Here is a 23,706-nt window from a genome sequence, read left to right on the forward strand (position 1 = left end):
AGTGTGGCTGTCCCACTACAAAAGTTGGTACTACTCCACCAGCCACCCCTTCACTGCTTTACATACAGTATATATAACCTGAGTTAGAACTTTCTTGGCTATATCTGTAGAGAGAGAGTGATAATTAACCCTGTGAAGAAATAGTCCTACTGTTAGCATGGACTGTTAGATATGATTGCAAATAGAACAGGAAATTACAGTTTTCTAATGTGTTCAACTTGCTTAACATGCCTTAAGCATGACTATATGACCAAACTTAAATAAATGAAACAAGATATATAAGCCTTAAACAGAACTTTCTTTTTTCAATACCAATTTTTTTCTCTATTTTCTGTGAACTGTTTTTCCTTGAAATTTTCCTAAATCATTTAAAACAAAGATTTTTAGTGTGTGGAATGTATTGGTATTTATACTGTATACATGTAAATATATTTAAATGTGTGTTTTGGCAGATTGGAAAGTACTTCTCAATACAGTTAGATCAAGCGTTTAAAGTTTGCCTGGCTAACTGCAATAAGACAGATTTTCCAATTTGCCTACATATATACGTAAATGTAAGAACAGCTAATGAAACCACAATGTACAATAAAAAGAACTTTTAGTAATTATTCACAATAGAGGAATTAACATCGAGAAAACATAAAGTAATAACTAAATATAAAACTACGGTCTCTCTATATTTACCTATTCATTATTCAGTCCCTGTTAAACATGTATTTTCTTAATCTGAGGCCATGTTCTGCCTTTAATGGTAGTTTTTGTGTCCACAAAAAAGTCAGCAAAAATGACATGCACTTTGTACGTTCTGTCCGTGTCTGCATGTTTTCTTTATTTTTCTGTGTAGTTTGGTGAGTAAATGGCTATACCTTACAATGACCCGCTACCAGATCCAGGTGTTCGGTTTCCAACTTATACTGGAATAAGCTCCAGTGGCTTTAGATGATCGCCATAATGAGAAAACTGTATTTTTGGTTAATTTCTTAGAAATGCAACCCCTTAAAGTGGTGTTTTCTTAAACTTTTCATTTCTTGCGACGGGTCATCCAGGTGATCCATTCCCCCTTGCGGAACTGACGTTCCCCGTTGGAGAATTGCCACCATTCGTCGTCCGCGTTGATTGTGGGGGGCATCGCAAACCGTTCATGAGTCAGCGCGACCCAAGTGCGGACATCACGCGACCCATATAGTTTCAGAAGCACTGCCTTATAGCTATAGGACCCAAAAAGCACAAATGAAGTGTCTGAATAAACGAACCATTCTGCCGAAATGAGGGTGCTGGTCATGGTTAAAGAAAACTGTGTTAAAACAGCTGTCACAGACGTCCAACAAGAATAATATTATCCATCCATTTTTTAATTAAACGAAAACTGTAACGGTGAAAAAATAAAGATTGGTAAAACTCTTCATCTAAGAGAGCCCCTATTAATTTTCACAACTCTTCTTTGAAAGAAATGTAGGGAAATAGCAAAGTGACATTTAGAATGCTCCTCTCGTCAACCAAATAGCGAGACACTCCACTTCAAAGCAATCAAAACAGCTTCCATCATGATTGTTTGACAAACGGATTTGTTCATCAGAATACAAACCAGGGCCGAAGTCCACAAAAGGAAAGGCTTGAATTTCCCCCGTGGCGCCCGAGTCTGGTGGCAGCCCTGCTGGGTCAGCCACAACGCCCAAATGGACATTGGTCAAAGCTAATATTTACCCACCTGTTGTGAAATCCCTATAAAGACAATCAATCGAAAAGCACACAAGTCAGGCAACAGCAGCTTCGTTCTGGGTAAGTCAGGCTAGTGTTTTCATCTCTTATATTGTCTGTTTCACTGTTGTCGTAAAATAGTTACGTTTTCCAATTTTCTTTTTTCTACAGCAGAATGAAGCTTCTAATTGTGACCGTTGTTGTCACACTGCTGGCCAAAGCCCGCTGCCAGACGCCGGTAGTTGAGAATGAGCCTCTGCGAGAGGCCTCGTGTAACGACTCGTTGGTCACCATGGCGGCTGGGATCGCAGTGCGGGAAATTAATAAGCGGCAAGATGAGGGCAACATCTTAGCCCTTTACCGCATTAATGATGCACACGTTCAGAACAAGGTGAGTCCGGTCGGAACACTCCTTCATAACAGCTGACAGTGATGAAATAAGATTATCTTATGGACATTGGAGCATATTGCACCGATGCTGATCGCGCTATATTGAAGAATAGTACAGCATATATATATATATATATATATATATATATATATATATATATATATATATATATATATATATATATATATATATATATATATATAAAAAACCAGGCTCTTCAGTGCAGTCTTGGAAAGTGAGAGGATACCTGAGGAGTGGAGAAGTGTACTGGTGGTAATTTTAAAGAATAAAGGGGATTTGCAGAGGTATAGTAACTACAGAGGGATAAAATTCATCAGCCACAGTATGAAGTTATGGGAAAGAGAAGTGGAAGCTAGGCTAAGAAGTGAGGTGATGATTAGTGAGCAGCAGTATGATTTCATGCCAGGAAAGAACACCACAGATGTGATGTTTGCTCTGAGGGTGTTGATGGCGAAGTATAGAGAAGGCCAGAAGGAGTTGCATTGCGTCTTTGTAGACTTGGTGAAGCATATGACAAGGTGCCTAGAGAGGAGTTTTGGTATTGTAGGAGGAAGTCCAAGATGGCAGAGAAGTATTTAAGAGTGGTACAGGATATGTATGAGAGAAGTATGACAGTGGTGAGGTCTGCAGTAGGAGTGATGGATGCAGTCAAGGTGGAGGTGGGATTACATCAGGTTCATCTCTGAGCCCTTTCTTATTTGCAATGGTGATAGACAGGTTGTCAGATGAGATTAGACAGGAGTACTTGTGGACTATAATGTTTGCAGGTGACATTGTGATCTGTAGCGAGAGTAGGGAGCAGGTTGAGGAGAGGAAAAAGAAATCAATCAAATGATTCAGGTTTAAATATTCGTGCCAGTTTGAAACACAATACAAAGCATCCATTCGAGCACACCCTGAACATGCTTTAACTTAAAAAACGATTAAAAGCCTAACTCAGAAGAAAGGTTAACAACTTTTCTAGCATTCAATATCTAACGTTGCTGTTTGTGGTAACATTAATTATATAAAAAAACAGCCATCATTCAGCAACCCTTAGGATCATCCAGGCCCCTCATCCATTCCTTGAGGATACAACGGATCAAAGAGCTCTGTTTCAATGTTAGGGTTTTACATCACCAGCAAAACATTATTAAAGAATGGCATGCACATGTCCCATGGGATTTCATGATGATTATAGATTTGCAAAAAACAACTTTTATTTGAAGCCATACACTGCAAAATCAGCTTGACGCAACAAATGCTTAACCGTTCTGCAAACAGTTTGCATTCATCTGCTTTTCTATGCATGTGGTGCTTTTCTGTAACAGTGTTGAGTGATGCAGAGAATCTTAGAAAGGTATCGCTGTGTGTCGCTGTGGTTTGTAGAGTGCAGCTTTACATTTAATTGCTAAACACACAATACATGTTTGCATTCTTGCAATTCAGAAGTATGTTATTGATTAATTGCTCAACTGTTTCATTATTCACACTGCTACTGAATAAATAATTATTTTAAGTGTAATATTCACAAACTAGTACATTTACACTCCAACAGGGCAATTCAAATGACTTTTTTTATTAATTTAAGATATCATTAAAATGATGTACTGCAATGCAGTTAGGTATTTAAACAGTCTTCTGCAGACTGTCAGACAACCCCTTTCACATTTCCTTTTAGTATTATTATAAATCAAGTAGATCTATTACTTCTTTTTCAGCTGCTTTAAAGTCTGACACTTTCTCAGTGTTATGTTTTAACATCAATTAAATAAAACTCTAAAGTTTGATACCATGCATCCCGTCAGTTTCACACTGACAGTCGCAGTTGTTCAATCTGTAGTGTACATGCTGCAGTCTCCTCTCTGATGTAACATAATTAAAAGCTGAAAGTGATTGTTTAGGGGTTTCTTTAGTCTCTTTGTTTTATATCACAAAAGCACATGTCTACATTTTTTGGAGGCCAAGTCATCTATCAGTTGTTGTTCAAGGTCTGAATTGATGCTGATGATATCCAAGCTGCTTATACGTTCTTGTGCTATGGATGACCTCAAGTATGTCGTGATGAACTTAAGTTTTGAAAAACTCTGCTGAGCAGATGCATCTGTAACTGGGAGGGTTGCTGCAATCTGGTGGGCAACCCATAGATTTGGACTTCAATGTTATTTAATGGCAATGATAAACTCTTTGTTACTTAATATAGCCAATAGTATCACTTGTGACATGTGATACAATACAAAAATAAAAACAACAAGTTTAATACTACTATTACTACTAATAATAATATATAAAATGCTACTACTATTAATCATAATAAAAATCAACCAATACTACTAATGAACATTCTTAATAAACTTACTTAATGTAGTAAATACAGGGTCAAAAATAAGGCTGAATATTTATTTAAAAAATGAAAATGTGAATATAACACCTCTACGTATGAATTAACTAAACTTCATTTTGTCCTTCCAGTGTCAACAGATAGCAGAAATACATTATCTTAACTAGTAATGTTAACTACCAATAAAATTCAACAACAATTAAAGTTTATTCTGAGCTAATAGCTCTAATTGTACTGTATGTCAAAGTTGCCAGCATGGCTATTTCCACAGTTTAACCAGTCGCTAACTGGTAACTAAGAGAGCCTGTGTATTGGTGAATTTTACCAACTTGTCCTCAATGCAAGAACACTCAGAGCACTTCATATGTTGACTAGCATTAGCAGCCTTTAAACAACGTGCATAGGGCCTGAGGTCTATATGGCGGTAAAAAATAACCCCCAGTCATGGTTCAGGTGGGTACTGTAACATCAGATAATATCTGTTAATAACTCAAAAATATTACACATAATGCTATTGTTACTCCATTGTCAGTCAGTCATCATCCAACCCGCTATATCCTAACTACAGGGTCACAGGGGTCTGCTGGAGCCAATCCCAGCCAGCACAGGGCTCAAGGCAGGGACAAATCCTGGGCAGGGTGACAGCCCACCACAGGGCACACACATGCACACCAAGCACACACTAGGGACAATTTAGGATCACCAATGCACCTAACCTGCATGTCTTTGGACTGTGGGAGGAAACCAGAGCACCCGGAGGAAACCCACGCAGACACGGGGAGAACATGCAAACTCCATGCAGGGAGGACCCGGGAAGTAAACCTGGGTCTCTTAACTGCGAGGCAGCAGCGCTACGCAACACGCCACTGTGCCACCCCTTACTCCATTGTTACTCCAGTAAACCACTAGTTTTAGTGTACAGTTATGGCAATTGATGTAAAGTTAGCTCAATTACTGGATTTTGATTTCTAAGCACACCTGCAAGTGCAGCAAAAGCTTTTTTTACGTGTTGTCATTATTTTTTCTTTTTTGTGACTGATGTTTACTTGAAGCCAGCTTTCTACTTGCTAATGGAAAATTGTCACAACCGGTGACGGTCAATGATATTTGTTTAACAACTCATAAATAAAGTGGCACTGCGCATGCATAGACTCTGTCTAGCCGTCTAGCTGTGATCACGTGCTGCATGTACAGTGAGTGATGTGCGTATAGGAAGGGGGTGCTGTAATTCACATCATCAGCAAAACAGAAGTGTTTCTGATGGAAGCTTGCGTAGGGAGATCAGAGTCAAGTAAATAGAGTGCAGTGCCTTTGGCTCATCTTACCTTGCATTAAGCAACCTAATTCTCAATGGGATGCAAGCTCATCAGTCTTTTTAAAGACATTCAAAAAAATATCTCTGCCCAGAAGTGATCTGGAGAATATCAGGTGTCTATTATAATTCAGTGGTGAGGAGAGCAGTCCTGTTTTAGACACAGTCTTCATGTGAATGACTTTCCACAAAAGCGAGCTGCCAGCCACTTTTATTGATCTAACAAATGATTTTGTTTTTTTCAGTTTGCTCATTATACTGCCATATACAATAGGATAATATTATTTTGATTTTGAATTTAATAAATTGTTTGTATTTTTCATTTTAGGGAATGGGCAATACTTTCTACCTTAATCTTCATGTTTTAGACACAGACTGTAATGTTTTGAGCAGGAAAGACTTTACGCAATGTAACACCAAACAGTTTTTTGAAACTGTAAGTATTACCTTTAAGAAACACCTGTCTATATTCTTATCATGTGGTTTAAGAAAAAAAGTCTGCCTAGTATATATTTTGTGATTTTTTAAGTTTATATTTATCTAGTTAAAAACCAAGATAATAGACTAATGTCGCTGAGAGTCCATATTTGGTTCATGTACATATTTATATCTGAATGTCTGCCATCAGTCAGTCATTTTCTAACCTGCGTAATCCTGAACTGGATCATGGGGGTCTGCTTGAGCCTCTCCCAGCTAGCATAGGGCTCAAGACAGGAACAAACCCCATCGCAGGGCAAGTACACATATCCACACACACACACCCCTGCCTGCCACACACTACAGCTAATTTTAGGAAACTCCAATGCACCTAACCTGTAGGTATTTGGACTGTGGGAGTAAACCGGAACACCAAGAGGAAACTCCCACAGACATGGGGAGACCATGCAAACTCCATGCAGGTAGAACCCAGAACACAAACCCTTGTCTCCTTACTGTGAGGCAGCAGCACTACCTCGGCACCACCTTGCCACCTACTGTATATCTGAATGTTTGCTTGCTATTTGTCTACCGTGTTTTTGTTTGGGGTGGCTGGGTGCTAAGGCAAGTACTAATAGCAATAAGCGAGACAGCACAGTAGTCCCATCTAGATCGGACACCATTCCATTGCACACCCCTACATATGTACATTTGTTTATTTTCAGTCCCTAAAGAGGTTTTATTTTTTTTTACAGATTCACTCTAATGTGTAGTGTGTGATCCAGCTGACATGACCCAAACATACCAAAATGCATTACACACACAAAACGCAGAGTACCTGTTTATTGATTAATCAACTTTTCTCTTATTTCTTGCATAGTTTTGATGAACATATTTAAAAGTAAAAATAAAATTTAAAGGATTAATGCTTTACTGTTACATTTTGTTTAAAACACTCACTCCGCTATACCATAACTATGTAGTTTCAATGCCACTAAAATAAATAAAGCTGTAATTTACGGATGTACTGTACTATAATTTTACTCTCTGTCCAATATGCAAACCTGCATATCCTATGAAAATGTTTTCCTTTGGAAATCTTTCCTTTTAATAGCTTGTTTTCCTCTTTATTAGGTTTATGGCACCTGCAAAGCTGTTATATACATTAATAGAGTTAACCGAGAAATTGACCTGTACAGCTATAACTGCTCTCTTGCACCAAGTAAGTCATTATAAAAACATTATTTTTTGACTTGGAACAACCACCAATGAATTTGTCTAGAAGTATTTGCTCTTCTAAACGTAATCCTATGATTCTCATGCAATTCAAAAATAATTAAATTCAAAGAAATGAAACCAAATTTAAGGGTAAAAAGAAATTAAACCGCAATAATGTGATAAGGGAAAAAATTAAGTATTAACACTTTAGAAAGTGGATTTCAAAAAGTATAGCGAAAAGTCGTGTATTTACTATGCATTTAAAGGGTATGTGAGTATCAAAGAAATTTCTTGTACACTCAAGAGGATACACATGTGAAGTGAATACATTTTGACTTTAGAAAACCTTTTCACACTGGAAAGGAAATCAGAAAATTAGAGGATGGAGACAATTTCATCTTGCCTACTCCACCTTGACGGTACCCTCCTCTGTTTGCTGTGTCCTACAGCATTACTACAGAAAGGAAAATTACACTGGGGACTCAAATTCAGATTGTAATGAACAGCCTCTCTAAGCACTAATGAACCTTTAGTTTCAGCCACTGTCGTGAAAGCTTTCAGAACTCCTGTCCAGGCTATATTATAGGTTTATAGGGTCATTATTGTCACATGTACAGAGTATAGTGAAATCTTTAATTGTATGTGCTGATTAATATGCAACAAGTTGCCATTGGTTGCAGTACATGAAATATCACTGTCTCATTTCACAAAAGGAGCAGCAAAGTCACTTTATCCAAAAGTCAGATACAACAAGGTTGTTGGGTTAATGCATCCATTCATTCAAACATTCATTCTATAATCCATTTATCCAGTTTGGTTGAAGGTACCCAGAGCCTATCACAAAAACACTGGGGACAAGGTAGGAAACAACATTTACACCAAGCCCATTTAGAATTACCAGTTTATTTTAATATCCATCCATCCATCCATCCATTTTCCAACCTGCTGAATCCGAACACAGGGTCACGGGGGTCTGCTGGAGTCAATCCCAGCCAACACAGGGCACAAGGCAGGAACCAATCCCGGGCAGGGTGCCAACCCACCACAGAGTTTATTTTAATATACAGTATATATGTTTTTGGGACATGGAATGAAAACATAGTTTACCTGGAGGAAATCATGCAAACGTCCTGGCCTCCTTGCCCCACTCTTCCATGCTTTCATACTGCAGCACTGCTTTATTCTGCCTTGCCTAGCTCTGCCTGTCTATTCCCCAGCTACCTGCCCCATCACCCCTCGACCAACTATACAAATTGTGTTTTTCTATACTTGTCTTTTCATAGTGTGTTTATAATCCAAAGCAGCAGAACTTTCATCAGTGTTGCATATGACTGCAAATATTCAGTGTTTTAGCAAGCAAAAGACCAACTTGAAGTAACAGAACTTATGGCTTTCATGTTCGATGCATCAACTGAAAATAATTTCAAAAAGCATTGCCTGTTGCATTCATGGCAATGCTCGAGTTTGTGTTGAAATTAAAAAGCAGTGTTACTTAGAATTCAAATACTGCATATACTATGAACCCCTTACATTCTTCATATAAATTAAACAACTGTTAACTATCCATCCTTGTCACACACAGTGCAAATCTTAGCATCTTTAACTGTGCCACCTCCAGCTTTGTCTGTTTTTGGTTTGTGCCACCGTCTTCAACTCATATAACATAGCTGCTCTCACTACCGTCATGTAGATCTTCCCTTTCACTCTTTTCACCTGTCTGACACAAATCACTCCTGACACTCTTCTCCACCCACACTACTCTGTCTGCACTCTCTTTTTCACCACTCTTCCACACTCTCTGTTACTCTGTACTGTTGATCCCAAGTATTTAAATTTACCCTCCTTCACCAACTCTGCTCCCTGCATCCTCATCATTCCTCTGATTTCCCTTACATTCACACACATGTATTTTGTCTTGTTCTTAATGAACTTCATTCCTCATCTCTCTAGAGCATATCTCCACTTCTCCTGGGTCTCCTTGACCTGCTCCCAACTCTCGCTACAGTTCACAATGTCATCCGTAAACATCATAGTCCACGAGAACACCTGTCTAATCTTATCTGACAACCTGTCCATCACCATTGCAAATAAGAAAGGGCTCAGAGCCGATCCCTGATGTAATCCCACCTCCAACTTGAATGCAACCGTCACTCCTACCGCATACCCTCACCACTGTCACACTTCCCTCGTACATATCCTATACAACTCTTACGTACTTCTCTGCCATTCCTGACTTCTTCAACAATACCACAATTCCCCTCGAGGCACCCTGTCATATGCTTTCTACAGGTCCACAAAGACACAATGCAACTCCTTCTGTCCTTCTCTATACTTCTCTATCAACACCCTCAGAGCAAACTTCGCATTTGTAGTGTGTTTCCACGGCATGAAACCATACTGCTGCACACTAATCATCACCTCCCTTTTTAACCTATCTTCCACTACTCTTTCCCATAACTTCATGCTGTGGCTCATCAATCTTATCCCTCTGTATTTGCTATAGTTCTGCACATCTCCCTTATTCTTAAAAATCGGTATCAGTACACTTCTTCTCCACTCCTCAGGCATCCTCTCACTTTCCAAGATTGCACTAAACAATCTGGTTAAAAACTCCTCTGCCATCTCTCCTAAACATGCTTCCACAGGCATGTCATCTGGACCAACAGCCTTTCCATTCTTCATCCTCTTCATAGCTGTCCTTACTTCCTCCTTGCTAATCCATTGCACTTCCTGATTCACTATCTCCACACCATCCAACCTGTTCTCTCTCTCATTCTCTTCATTCCTCAGCCTTTCAAAGTACTCTTTCCATCTGCTCAGCACACTCTCCTCACTTGTGAGTATGATTCCATCTTTATCTTTTATCACCCTAACCTGCTGCTCATCTTTCCCCACTCGGTCCCTCTGTCTAGCCAATCAGTACAGGTCCTTTTCTTCCTCCTTAATGACCAACCTCTCATACAACTCATCATATGCCTTTTCTTTAGCCTTCACCACCTTTCTCTTCTCCTTACGCCTTATCTCCTTGTACTCCTGTTTACTTTCAGCATCTCTCTATCCCACTTCTTCTTTGACAACCTCTTCCTCTGTATACTCTGCTGTAATTCTCCATTCCACCACCAGGTTTCCTTATGCTCCGTCCTTTGTTCAGATGTTACACCAAGCACCATTCTAGCTGTCACCCTTTCCACTTCTGCTGTAGTTGCCCAGCTATCTAGTAACTCTTCATTGTCACTCAGTGCCTGTCTTATCTCTTTTCAACTTCCACCATTTGATCCTTGGCTGTGTCCTCACTCTCCTCCTCTTCTTGATATCCAATGTCATCATACAGACCACGATCCTATGCTGCCTAACTACGCTTTACCCTGCCATGACTTTGCAGTCTCCAATCTCCTTTAGATTGACCCTTCTGCATAGGATACAATATCCCTGTTTGTATCTTCCATCACTTTTGCACATCACCCTGTGTTCCTTCCTCTTATAATACTTATTCACCACAGCCATTTGCATCCTTTTTGCAAAATCTACTACCATCTGACCTTCTTCATCCCTTTCCTTGACACCATACCTACCCATTACCTCCTTGTCTCCTCTGTTCTCTTCACCAACATGTACTTTGAAATCCAATCCAATCACTACTCTGTCTCCCTTGGGTCTCCCTCTCCACCACTTCATACAACTAACTCCAGAAATCTTCTTTCTCACCCATTATACACCCAACTTGTGGGGCATATGCAGTAACAACATTTCTCATCACACTTTCAATTTCCAGTTTCATAATCATTACTCTTTCTGACACATTTTTCACCTCCAAAACACTCTTGACATACTGTTCCTTCAGGATAACCCCTACCCCTTTCTCCTCCTATCCACACCATGGTAGAGCAAATTGAACCCACCTCTGATACACCTGGTCTTACTCCCCTTACATCTTCATCTTCCATATCCCTCTCCAATGGTTCAGCTAATCCTTAATTCTCAACCATTTCACGTAATTTCGTGTCATCTAGCAGCTTAACCATCTTATATATACTGTAATATACTGTGTATACACTATAAATATATAGTGTGTATATAAATAGGAGACAGTTCTGGACATTGCACCAAACTATTACAGGACCCACTCATGTACACACCCATACATGACAATGGGAAATATGAAATTCCCAATTAACCTAATGCTCATATTTTTTGGAATGTGAGAGGAAAACCAGAGTACCTGGAGGGAAACCCAATTGGAAACACTTAGGACATGCAAACTCTAGTGAGCAACTTCTGGTCATAGCATTCAAAACAAAAATGCTGGATCGTTGATTCTGCCACAGTGCTGCACACCTTATTGATATCCAGATGATAAGCTATTATATATAATGCCTGTCACTTGTACACCATTACAAAGCACAGAATAATATCAAGACACATCGAAGAACAAGTTAATTCTAATACATAGTAACATAGAGGAACATTAATGCTAAAAAGAGATGCAAAGATTAAAACACCACCAACCTTCTTTGCAATATTTACAAATTAATTTGCTCATTTACTGCCTATTACATGACTCCATTAAAATGTGGGGCATTCAGCTCAATAATGCCACTTCAGGTGTTCATGGTCTCTGGACCGTAGCAGCAAGATTTGCAACCATTAGTTAGCATTTAGTTTTGGATGACAGTCTGAAATTACTGAACAGTATTGTTGTCATTGGTATGAGACAGGGTAGATCAGCAAAGGAAAATTATTACTCAGTGAATGCCAAAAGTTTTAAATGAACATAATGAACATGAGAAGTCAAGTACATGTCCAACCAGTCGATCTCCAACATTCAGGGCTCCTGAATTGTTGCCATTTATCGTTTAAATCAAAAGTTTGCTTACTCCCAAAATTATATACCATAATGAAATATCTCCTCCGTCCCCTCAAGGGGGCAATCTCTTGGAGCACTTTTAGCCACAGGTTCATTCCACCATGGTGTGCTACAAAGCACCTCTGAGGATCTTTTCTGCCCACTGCTATCAGGCAATTCAGTGCTTTCATCTGATGTATTCATTAAGTTTACTGTATTTATTTATTACTTATCGAATGATTGGCTGTATTATCTGTCCTGTAAGTCTGTATCCTTGTTTCTTATGTTTCTGCTGCTGTATACATCTGAGTTTCCCCATGGGTTTACTAAAGTGTATCTAATCTAATCAAATCAAATTGAATCGAATAACTAAAACTATTTTTTATTGCATTAGTGAAAATAATAATTCTTTACATTTATATAGCGGTTTTCTCACTATTCAAAGTGCTTCAGTGAGTGGGGAGCCATTTCAACCACTACTAATGTATAGCATCCAACTAGATGATGGGACGGTAGCCATTTTTGCACCAGTACGCTCACCACACATTAGCTATTAGGTGGTGAAGTGGTGAGAGAGATAGCCAATTAGAGACAGGGGATAATTAGGAGGGACAGAGTGACTAGGTCATGGAGGCCAATTAAGCCTGGACATTAGTATACACTTTTCTCTTTACGAAGGATGCCCAGGGTCTTTTATGACCACAGAGAATCAGGACTTCAGTGTTATGTCTCCTCCATCTCAGTGCAGTGTCCTTGTCACTGCACTGAAGCATTGGGACCCACATTCATACCACAGGGTAAGCGCCCCCTGCTGGCCTGGCCAACACCTCTTCCAGCAGCAACCCAAACTTTTTCCTTGATGGTCTCCCATCCAAGTACCGGCCGGGCCCAAACATGTTTGTTGTTGGTGAGGTCAGCAGGGTTCGCTTGCCCTGTGGTCTGAATGTGCATCCAACTGCCCCATTGAAGTTCTCTGGACATGTTTCAAGGAATGGTACTAGGATAAACAATGCATAATGCAATTTGATACAGTTAACTATATTTAATTTTTCTTCTTTTTTAGTTCCAAAAAAAACAGTATTAGAAATGTGTCCAGACTGTCCCCTTTCAGGCTCCTCAGAAAACAGTGAATACCTTGCTACTGCAAAGAAAACACTTTTAAAATTCAATAAGGAAAGTAATAATACCAAACTATTTGCAGTAAAGAAGATCACAAAAACTTCTATGCAGGTAAATATTTTTATTGCTTGTTTTCTTTGTTTTTCTATTGACGCATGAACTGTCCATCCATCCATCCATTATCCATCCATCCATCCATTATCCAACCCGCTATATCCTAACTACAGGGTCACGGGGGTCTGCTGGAGCTAATCCCAGCCAACGCACGGCGCAAGTCTGGAAACAAACCCCGGGCAGAGTCCAGCCCACCGCAGGACACATGAACTGGATACTGAAAATACTATTTAAATATTTACTGCACTTCTGGCAATTAACCGATACTGTAATAAAGTTTTCTTCACAGAATACATTTCACATTTTTGACAAAACATTTGTGGCATTTTAGTTTTCAAGAACATTTCAATAAAACTGAATAATAATTCTTGAGTTAAAGGAGATTAGCTTTGCCACAGGAACACAATGGTACATAACAGTGCTTGGATTTCTAGCTGGAGTGATGGACTTTCTGTGTTCTTCATGTATTTCTCTGAGGACTCCCCTTTTATCATCAATAACTAAATATCCTGGTATGTAGGTGAGTCATGCAGTGGGCTGGAGTTTCATGCAGAGATGGTCCTTGCCTTGTACCCCTTGCTTTTAAGGATGAGTTCAGACTCCCCACACCTGTTCACTAGTAAAATCAAGAAATAAACATTAATACAAGAAAGTGAAACACTTTTTATTTAACAAACAAGCTTTACCTTATATTGTGCCTTTTTGAGGGAGTACAATCATTGTCTTTTCATACAATTCTGAGCACAGGCTAGATGAATAATGTAAGAGTCCCACAGTGAGGAAGCTGGAAAAAACAAACCTGTAACCTCTGCCTCTCAAGTCCATCTCCTTACACACTATGCCTCACTGTTTAACTCACAGCTGTTGACTGCAATGAAATGTAGTTTAATATCTTGTGTTTTTTCTTTTCCTCCATGGGAAAAACACATGCTTTGCTGATAATGTCATTAGTGCTGTTGTCTCACAGTTGCACAATTCTGTATTCAGTGGCCAGTCTGGTTGCTCATTGTATGTGTTCTTCTTGTATCCATATGATGTTCTCTTATTACTCTCTACTCTGGACTAATTGAAATTGAGATTGAATGTGTTCCCATTGAAATGCACTGACATACCTGCTTTCTGGCTAATGCTGCTAGAATTGGCTCCACATCCTTTTGACACCATAATGGGAGAATATGCTTTAGAAAGGGTTGACTGGATGAGATGGTACTTTACCTTTAATTAAAAGTAATATTAAAATATGCATTAAACTTAAAGTGAATAATCTTCTTTTTTTTTTTTTTTTTTTTTTTTTTTTTACTATGTTTTCGTTTTAGTGGGTAGTTGGTGCATCTTACTTTGTCAGTTATGTAATATATGAAACTGGGTGCGGTAAGGAAATTCTGACTGAAGATTTCATCTGTGAGATTGAAAATCCTGACGGGGTAGGTCAATTTGGAGTTTACTTTCTTTCATTTAATGTCCTGGAATAGTCATTATTACTCAGATTATCTGCACAGTTTAACCTCTTAATGTCTGAATGTTGAAAACCGTTTAAAGAATTAACAAACATTTTAAAGTCAAACATATATTTAAAAAGTGCACAAGCTCTGTCATTCTTGGGCAGAAAATGAGTATCTTCGTCTTTTCTGAAGTGTTTCTTTGTCATAAACACAGTCCATTCATTCTTCTTACCTTTTATACATTTATTTGTTTCCATTAAAGTTTGTTATGAAAGCCCATAGTGTCTTTAATTGCTGTGATGAAGGAAGACATATGGATTAAATGCCCTGGGTGTTTAACTGGAAGTATAATTTATAATAAAACTAATTTAAATTTAACAGAGGTGAACAAAAAATGTAAGTTTATTAATGTATGGTATGTACAGTGCATCCAGAAAGTATTCACAGCGCATCACTTTTTCCACATTTTGTTATGTTACAGCCTTATTCCAAAATGGATTAAATTCATTTTTTTCCTCAGAATTCTACACACAACGCCCCATAATGAAAACGTGAAAAGGTTTTTGCAAATTTATTAAAAATAAAAAAACTGAGAAATCACATGTGCATAAGTATTCACAGCCTTTGCTCAATACTTTGTCGATGCACCTTTGGCAGCAATTACAGCCTCAAGTCTTGTTGAATATGATGCCACAAGCTTGGCACACCTATCCTTGGCCAGTTTCGCCCATTCCTCTTTGCAGCACCTCTGAAGCTCCATCAGGTTGGATGAGAAGTGTCGGTGCACAGCCATTTTAAGATCTCTCCAGAGATGTTCAATCGGATTCAAGTCTGGGCTCTGGCTGAGAACTCAAGGACATTCACAGAGTTGTCCTGAAGCCACTCCTTTGATATCTTGGCTGTGTGCTTAGGGTCGTTGTCCTGCTGAAAGGTGAACCGTCGCCCCAGTCTGAGGTCAAGAGCACTCTGGAGCAGGTTTTCATCCAGGATGTCTCTGTACATTGCTATAGTCATCTTTCCCTTTATCCTGACTAGTCTCGCAGATGCTGAAAAACATCCCCACAGCATGATGCTGCCACCACCATGCTTCACTGTAGGGATGGTATTGGCCTGGTGATGAGTGGTGCCTGGCATTCACACCAAAGAGTTCAATCTTTGTCTCATCAGACCAGAGAATTTTCTTTCTCATGGTCTGAGAGTCCTTCAGGTGCCTTTTGGCAAACTCCAGGTGGGCTGCCATGTGCCTTTTACTAAGGAGTGGCTTCCATCTGGCCACTTCACCATATTGTCCTGATTGGTGGATTGCTGGAGAGATGGTGGTCCTTCTGAAAGGTTCTTCTCTCTCCACAGAGGACCTCTGGAGCTCTGACAGAGTGACCATCGGGTTCTTGGTCACCTCCCTGACTAAGGCCCTTCTCCCCCGATCGCTCAGTTTAGATGGCCGGCCAGCTCTAGGAAGAGTCCTGGTGGTTTCGAACTTCTTCCACTTACGGATGATGGAGGCCATTGTGCTCATTGGGACCTTCAAAGCAGCAGAAATTTTTCTGTAACCTTCCCCAGATTTGTCTCGGAGGTCTACAGACAATTCCTTTGACTTCATGCTTGGTTTGTGCTCTGACATGAACTGTCAACTGTGGAACCTTATATAGACAAGTGTGTGCCATTCCAAATCATGTCCAATCAACTGAATTTACCACAGGTGGACTCCAATTAAGCTGCAGAAACATGTCAAGGATGATCAGGGGAAACAGGATGCACCTGAGCTCAATTTTGAGCTTCATGGCAAAGGCTGTGAATACTTATGTACATGTGCTTTCTCAATTTTTTTATTTTTAATAAATTTGCAAAAATCTCAAGAAAACTTTTTTCACGTTCTCATTATGGGGTGTTGTGTGTAGAATTCTGAGGAAAAAAATGAATTTAATCCATTTTGGAATAAGGCTGTAACATAACAAAATGTGGAAAAAGTAATGCGCTGTGAATACTTTCCGGATGCACTGTAGTGGTCAGACCACTGGCCAAAAAGACAAAATAGTTCATTCCAATAGGCTTGGTTTTCTTTATGACTAGGGGGCTTTGCCCCCTGCTTGCTTCGCTCGCCAACCCCCATGCCTGCGCTACGCACTAGCCTCTTTGTGGTTCTGCCACTCGCCTATGGGGATGCGGATGTACAATTTCAACAGATTTTAATTTTCATTTGAAGTGTTAAATTTGCATCAACATGATGTATAACTGCCCGTGATTGAATTTCGTTTCTTTCTCTCTATTAAATAAAACGACTTTTTCGAATGTTTGGCTCTGAGATTTGTTAATTGTCTTTGCAAATCTATTCTAACGGGAAACTGTTAACGTTTTAATACAAATGGCATATCAAAATCTCCTTTGTTGTGTAATGTTATCTGCGGAAGATGTGCTACATTACCTTTGTTGGATACATTTCAACAGTAATTTGGGGAGGAGAAAACCGGACGGTGTTAATGGTTGTAGATATTCTTTGTGATATTGTAAGTTGTTGTTTTCATCTTCTGCACCATCACCACCAACTGTTTCAGCATAGTCTATTGATACTCAGTTAACCAATTTGCTGTGTTACCTATCGACATTTTTGGTGTAAATTCATTTGACTTCATCGTTTCTAGGTGCTAGGATTGCCCATGTACTCATTTTTTCTGTTGATAACCCTTCGTGATGAAATTCTTCAATAATTAATTGGGAACTTAAAGTGAGGAAAACGTTAAAATTTATAAGAGCTGAGAGTGCAGGAAATGTGTCTGACAAAAACATTCACAAGACTGAGGGGTGAGAGTACCGTGGTCTTGTTTGAAAATGGTTGATAGGAGGACGTGACTTGAAAGAATCTCATGGCAATATTCTTGTCTCGCCGGACTTGAAAAAATCTTTTCCAAAAAGTCTTGTCTCCTAAAAAGTCTTGTTGCGTCAAAAGATTTGTTTTATATAATAGAGAGATGTTTAGAGCATTTGTGTAACTGTCAGTGAATTCAATCAACTAAAATAAATTCAAGGCACCAATCAACTGAAACAACTAATGCTGAACAGTTAGGCTGCAGTCTTTCTGATAGTTACACTGATTACAAATTCAACTGTTCAATTAATTTCAGATTGATATAGTGCATTTCACATTAAGTGCAATCTCAAGGCATTATTTATACCAAAGAGGATTGCAATACGTATAGCAATGTATCTTCATCACTGGTTTAAAGCCATTTTCAGGTTTACTGAGGTTAGTTTCCAAAATTCTCTGTGTCTTCTGCATTGTTTGGAGTCAGGCCCAATTCTTTCATTAAGCACCAATTTCAACCACACCTGTTTCAGCCTTCCTCCGGGCCTCATCCCCTCCACCCCCATCTTGGTGCACCTCTTCAGTTAATCACCCTTTGTCTTTTGCTCCACTTGCCCAAACCAACTGTATCATCTCTGCATTAAGTCTTTCTCATAACACAGCATTCATCATCCTCTTGCAGCCTTCTCGTCATTTTCATCTGTGTCCGTTCCAGCTTTGCTTCACATTCCATCTTCATTGGATCATCTCACTCCCATATGGCATGCTGCTTCTCACAAAGTTTCTTTAAGTCATTTTCTTCTTTGCCAGACACACTCCTTTAGAAGACAGAATGGGTGAAATCTCCCAGACTTTTTTTGAAGCATTTCTCACCCTTGCTGTCACTGCTGTGCGCACACCTCCACCTGGACTCAACAAATCAAATAAGGAGCATAACTCACCTTCTTTTTCTCCAAAACAACTCTATTGCCGTTATCTAAATTTGCACTTGCTAAATCAGCATTTGGGACCCTTCTCCCAAATATCCTACAAACAAATTTCCTTTCAGACTATCATTTACACTATTTCTTTTATGCAGTCACTGCTGACAACCTATGCTCTGGATTGACTTTCTTCCAACACCTTTACCACATATGCTCTACAGCCATACACCCAACTCTTCCATGCCTCCTGCCCATAAATTTCTAACCATCTCATTGATCTTTTTTGCATTTAACTTAAGGCCTGTCACTTTCAAACTAGCTTTCCATTTCAGTATTTACTCCTTCAATTCTGATCCACATCTTTGTCATCAGTATGAGATTATAGGTGTATAAGAGCTCCCAGTAACAACCTTTCATACATTTCTCTGGACACCACCTCCATTACTGTCAAGAAAAGCAAAAATCTCTTCTGCAAACCTACCTTCACCTTAAAACATTCACTATTCGTGTCTGCTGTCTTAACCACCATTTGTATTTTATCATATTAACCATTCCTCAATGCCTAATTTTCTACCAGGACACCTCATCACCTGTCACGGTATCTTGTGAAATGGGACCAACAAATGGATTATGCAGCTGCAACCTGATGTTTGTCCTGCATGTGTCTGCTAATGATTTAATAATAGTACTGAAGGTTAAAGGATAAAAATCAATAAAATTAACTTAAGACAACCATACATATATATCTAAAACAGCATATACTTCAGAATTCTCTACGATAGGCAGTAGTGCAATTATTAGAAAACACACCCTGCAATGTTTCTCTATTTAAAAGGAAGCACTGTGGGACAGAAAATTAAACTAAAAGAAGTGCAACAATTCCAGATAGACTGGGCTGATCATTGTCTAAAAAGCTATATTCTTTTTTTTTTTTTAATAGCGATTTGGATTCTGCAAAGGTTCACGGATGCTGGCACCTGATGGTCCTCACATTTCTGTTTCTTGTGAAATCTTCCCACCAGAGGTACAAATCATATTTTTAAACTAAAGCTATGAATGTTAAAATACCGTAGCATGCCTCTTGCCTTGGATCTTGAGATGGCTTGAGTTGGTAGGTTAAGCTGTGACTCCCTTCAACCTTCAATTTGAAACATATATGTTAACTCTGTTGTTTTATACTGTGTTTTAGTTTTGATAATTTTATCATTCATGAAAACAGTTGTACTGTATAAACGGTACCTTTATACTGTAGGATAAGTCCTCAGCTGTGCTTTTAGATGTGATGTCACAGGAATTGGTGACCCACGGCAGATGTAGCTGACACTAACTACAATCCTATGTATTTTTTTTTCTAAAGTTACGAATATTTGTTCCAGATCCAGGCTAGTTACTGAATAAGATCTACTTAAGGACAGTTTGGTAACTACATTTGTATCTAGACATTTACATATATCACAAATCAAAAACAGGGGTAATAAAAACAGAGATTCAAAAAATAACATATATTTGCCAGACACAACCTACTTGGAGTTTAATAAGAGCTAAATGTTGCCATTTAGAAGTTGTGCACCACAGTATAAATTCAAAAATGATGACAACATAATAGATGGATAATCACAAATCTGCTTAGTTTAGATGTGGTCAGCACTGCTTCTTCATAACTCCAGAGTCTTTGGTTCATATTCTGCTTTGGGTGCTGTCTTAGTGGAAGTTCAATGTTCTCCTCTTAGCTGTGTAGGTTTTCTTTCATAAAATAGACAAATGAACAAAAACAATGCAAGTCATTAATACTGTCATTGGAATTCTAACTATTTTACTTTAGCATTGTATATTGCTTAGATGTTATTAGTAGAAATTAAATAACACATTTTTAAAAGCTTATTTTTAAATATGTATATTTATAACAGAAAAAAATAAAAGTAATACTTTCTGAGCTTTGGGAACAAATTTAAATCCAAAAGGGTTAATTACTAATACTTGGTAGTACTAATATCTGGTAGTGAATTTCTCTGAACTTTTGTGGAGGAAAAAAACAGAGAATTTACAGTAAATCTAATCAAAATATCAGATCTACGTACCATAAAATTACCATGAAGACTCATCCTTAACCATGTATCTCTTATAAGTCTGAGTACCTTAATGTCTGAGCTGACATAGTATAACTACATTTCATCTTTTAGCTATGGTGTTCCCCCCAAGTAGCAAATGGAGACAGCAGTGATCTCCTGAATTGGTGTGGTATTCTCAATTTGACAACCTCAAAAAATTTGAGTAATCTACCACTGATCTGATCTATTTCCAAATGCTGAAGAAATGAAAGAAAAATATCAGGAAGAAGTTAGGGAACTAGAGGAGCCTTCATCAGGAGATGGGCTTCTTAACGCTTCACTATATCTCTGCTTCTAACATACAGATTTTGCTATACTCTTAAAACTACTGGAGGGTCAGAATGTAGGGCATCAAAACAAAGTCAGTCAGTCATTCTCCAACCCGCTATACCCTAAAACAGGGTCACAGGAGTCTGCTGGAGCCAATCCCAGCCAACACAGGGCGCCGTGGTCAAAACAAAGTGTATATCACAATTTAGGTGTTTGAGCTGTAGAGTGTTGACATGCACACAAAAATAAGATTCTGTATGTGCCTTGACAGGATTCAGTGTATAGTTTAAGTGTTCATCTCTATAAATTTATTTAGCATTTCTGCACATATATTCTTTCTTCATATTCACAGTATACTGGGGCAAAGGCCGCACCAGGCTGCCACAGAACAGGGACAAATATGGTAGAGGTCATCCAGTGTTGAAAATGAACCATACTGAAACCAAGAAGTGATCTGCCAATGCTAGTTGCAGTTTTTTAAGTAGGTAGTATACCCGGTATGGGTGCTCGATGCCCCAGAAGTGTAATAAATAAGACTGGTACTCCATTCAGCCACTGTCAACCCTGTTTAATCCACTTCAGAGTCATGGACTGGATCACACCCAGACAACACTACTGTAGTCATAAAGCTGCAACCAACTCTGGATGGAGTGTCAGTTTATGGCACAGCACACAGACGATTAGTAGGCCAATTTAGAGTCAGTAACTTATTCCCTCAGTCCTTGGTATGTGAGAAGATAATGTTATCATGCAATCGAGGGAGTACATACTAACTTAACACAAATGCTGACCTTGATTTGAATCCAGGACTTGGGAGCAGTGAAGAAGCAGTATCAAAGGCAAACGTTTATTTTTACTACATAACAGACTACATTATTTATATAGAAAACCAAAGGTATGCCAGATATTTGTGGAACAGTTTGTTATAAAAAATATTCCTCGGTTTGGATTACTAACTAACTGTAGTTAGATTTACATGGTAAGGCACAAGTGCTCGTGTGATTTAGAAGGGTGATTTTTACTAGGCTGCGGTGGGTTGGCACCCTGCCCAGGATTGGTTCCCTGCCTTGTGCCCTGTGTTGGCTGGGATTGGCTCCAGCAGACCCCCGTGACCCTGTGTTCGGATTCAGCGGGTTGGAGAATGGATGGATGGATGGATTTTTACTAGGAGAGCTGAGACATATTGTGGGTAATACCAAACCTCAGCCTTTTACACTGGGGTAGTACCAATAAAACTAATGCCTGTTTGGACAGTTTCGTTGATGCTTCTGACTTTTTCTTAATCAATCTAACATTATTGTTTATATTTTCATTGCAGGAAGACCGTGGACGTTGCCACAGGCATAGGCACAAACATAGACACAGGCATGGTCATGGTCATGGTCATGATCACAATCATGGTCGTGGTCATGATCATGGGGCTCCTTCCATGATGCGTGGTCCAGGGCATGAAAGAGGACACAAACATGGACATAGTCATGGTCACAAGCATGGACATGGTCATGGTCACAAGCATGGACATGGTCATGGTCATGATCATAAGCACAAACATGAACACGGTGAGGGTGATAAAGGACACACTTCTGGCTGGAGAGGTTGTCATAGGCACAACCACACACATGGCCATGGATCTGGTAGCCATGAGCACAGTCATGAACATGGACATCATAATGATTCTTCTCAGGATCTTAACTTTCATGACCCCTTGAACCAAAATGAAGGCTCAGTGTTTATCTTTCCTCAAACAAGTGATCCTGTAGATCATCCAGATCCTGTTTTAAATCTTCCTCCATTTGCAAAAGATGCCGACATCCTTCCATTTCCAGATAAAAGTTCAACTTCTATTTTGTGCCCTGGAGAGCCAAAGCTATCAGTGAATTGGATCACAGATTTTGGCCCTAAACACAAATAATATCACGCAATGTTTTTTTGGTTCCTCTTTTTTTTTTTTTTTAAATGTTGAATTATTTACAAGAATAATTATAATTTTCCAACCAATGCAATAAAAATAATCAAAGTTGGAATTTACAATATGACTTAATAAAGTAATTCAAGAAAATGCTTTTCAATTTTTACACTTTTGAGTAACATCATGCATCTGCTTTCTGAACATGTGTTAGGCTATTTTAGGGGAACTGGTCAGAAGCAGCCAATGATGGCAGTCATGGAAATGTGACAGAAACTCACCCTGAATAGGATGCCACCAGGTCACTAAGCACACATTAACACACCTAAAAATGGACAAAAGCATGTTGGACAACCATCAAAAAATATTCTTTTGCAGAAGCAAACCCTGGATATGGGACTAGCCCATCATAAGGTCCAAATACAAGCACTATTTGAAGGAAAGCCCACCCTTACAAAGAAAAAACTTACAGACTCCATTCAGAAAATGACATTGGCATAGGAGTTCATCCAAGTAAGCATGGTTTGTGAGGTAACAGTGCTCATCTCAGAACTACTAAGCCACCTTAAGTATCATCATCCAAACTTTGTAATCATGGGTAATGCATACAATTACACAGTTCAGCTCATCCATTTTATGACACACATATCCATTTCATGCTTACAGGGAGCTGGTGCTTGTCCGTAGCAACATGGGGTAGAAAGCAGGACACAGAGTTCTACAATTACTATGCATTACTGTGGGGTGATCAGAAATATGTGTTATTGCTTTAATGGTAACACAGAGATAGATTACTGCTGCCAT

The 23,706-nt window shown here is 39.0% G+C and overlaps 1 protein-coding gene across 1 annotated transcript; it reads left to right on the forward strand.

Moving 5' to 3' along the window:
- The first annotated feature begins 1,623 nt into the window (after positions 1 to 1,623).
- Positions 1,624 to 22,942, forward strand: LOC114646386 (fetuin-B-like). Its single transcript, XM_028794562.2, has 8 exons — positions 1,624 to 1,779; positions 1,870 to 2,089; positions 6,071 to 6,178; positions 7,294 to 7,381; positions 13,284 to 13,450; positions 14,770 to 14,877; positions 19,559 to 19,642; positions 22,315 to 22,942. The coding sequence occupies exons 2-8, from the start codon at positions 1,874 to 1,876 to the stop codon at positions 22,906 to 22,908; spliced, it is 1,365 nt and encodes a 454-aa protein (XP_028650395.2). The 5' UTR covers positions 1,624 to 1,779; positions 1,870 to 1,873; the 3' UTR covers positions 22,909 to 22,942.
- Positions 22,943 to 23,706: the final 764 nt, after the last annotated feature.

This window comes from Erpetoichthys calabaricus, chromosome 2, assembly GCF_900747795.2.
Source record: "Erpetoichthys calabaricus chromosome 2, fErpCal1.3, whole genome shotgun sequence".
Taxonomy (NCBI): domain Eukaryota; kingdom Metazoa; phylum Chordata; class Cladistia; order Polypteriformes; family Polypteridae; genus Erpetoichthys; species Erpetoichthys calabaricus.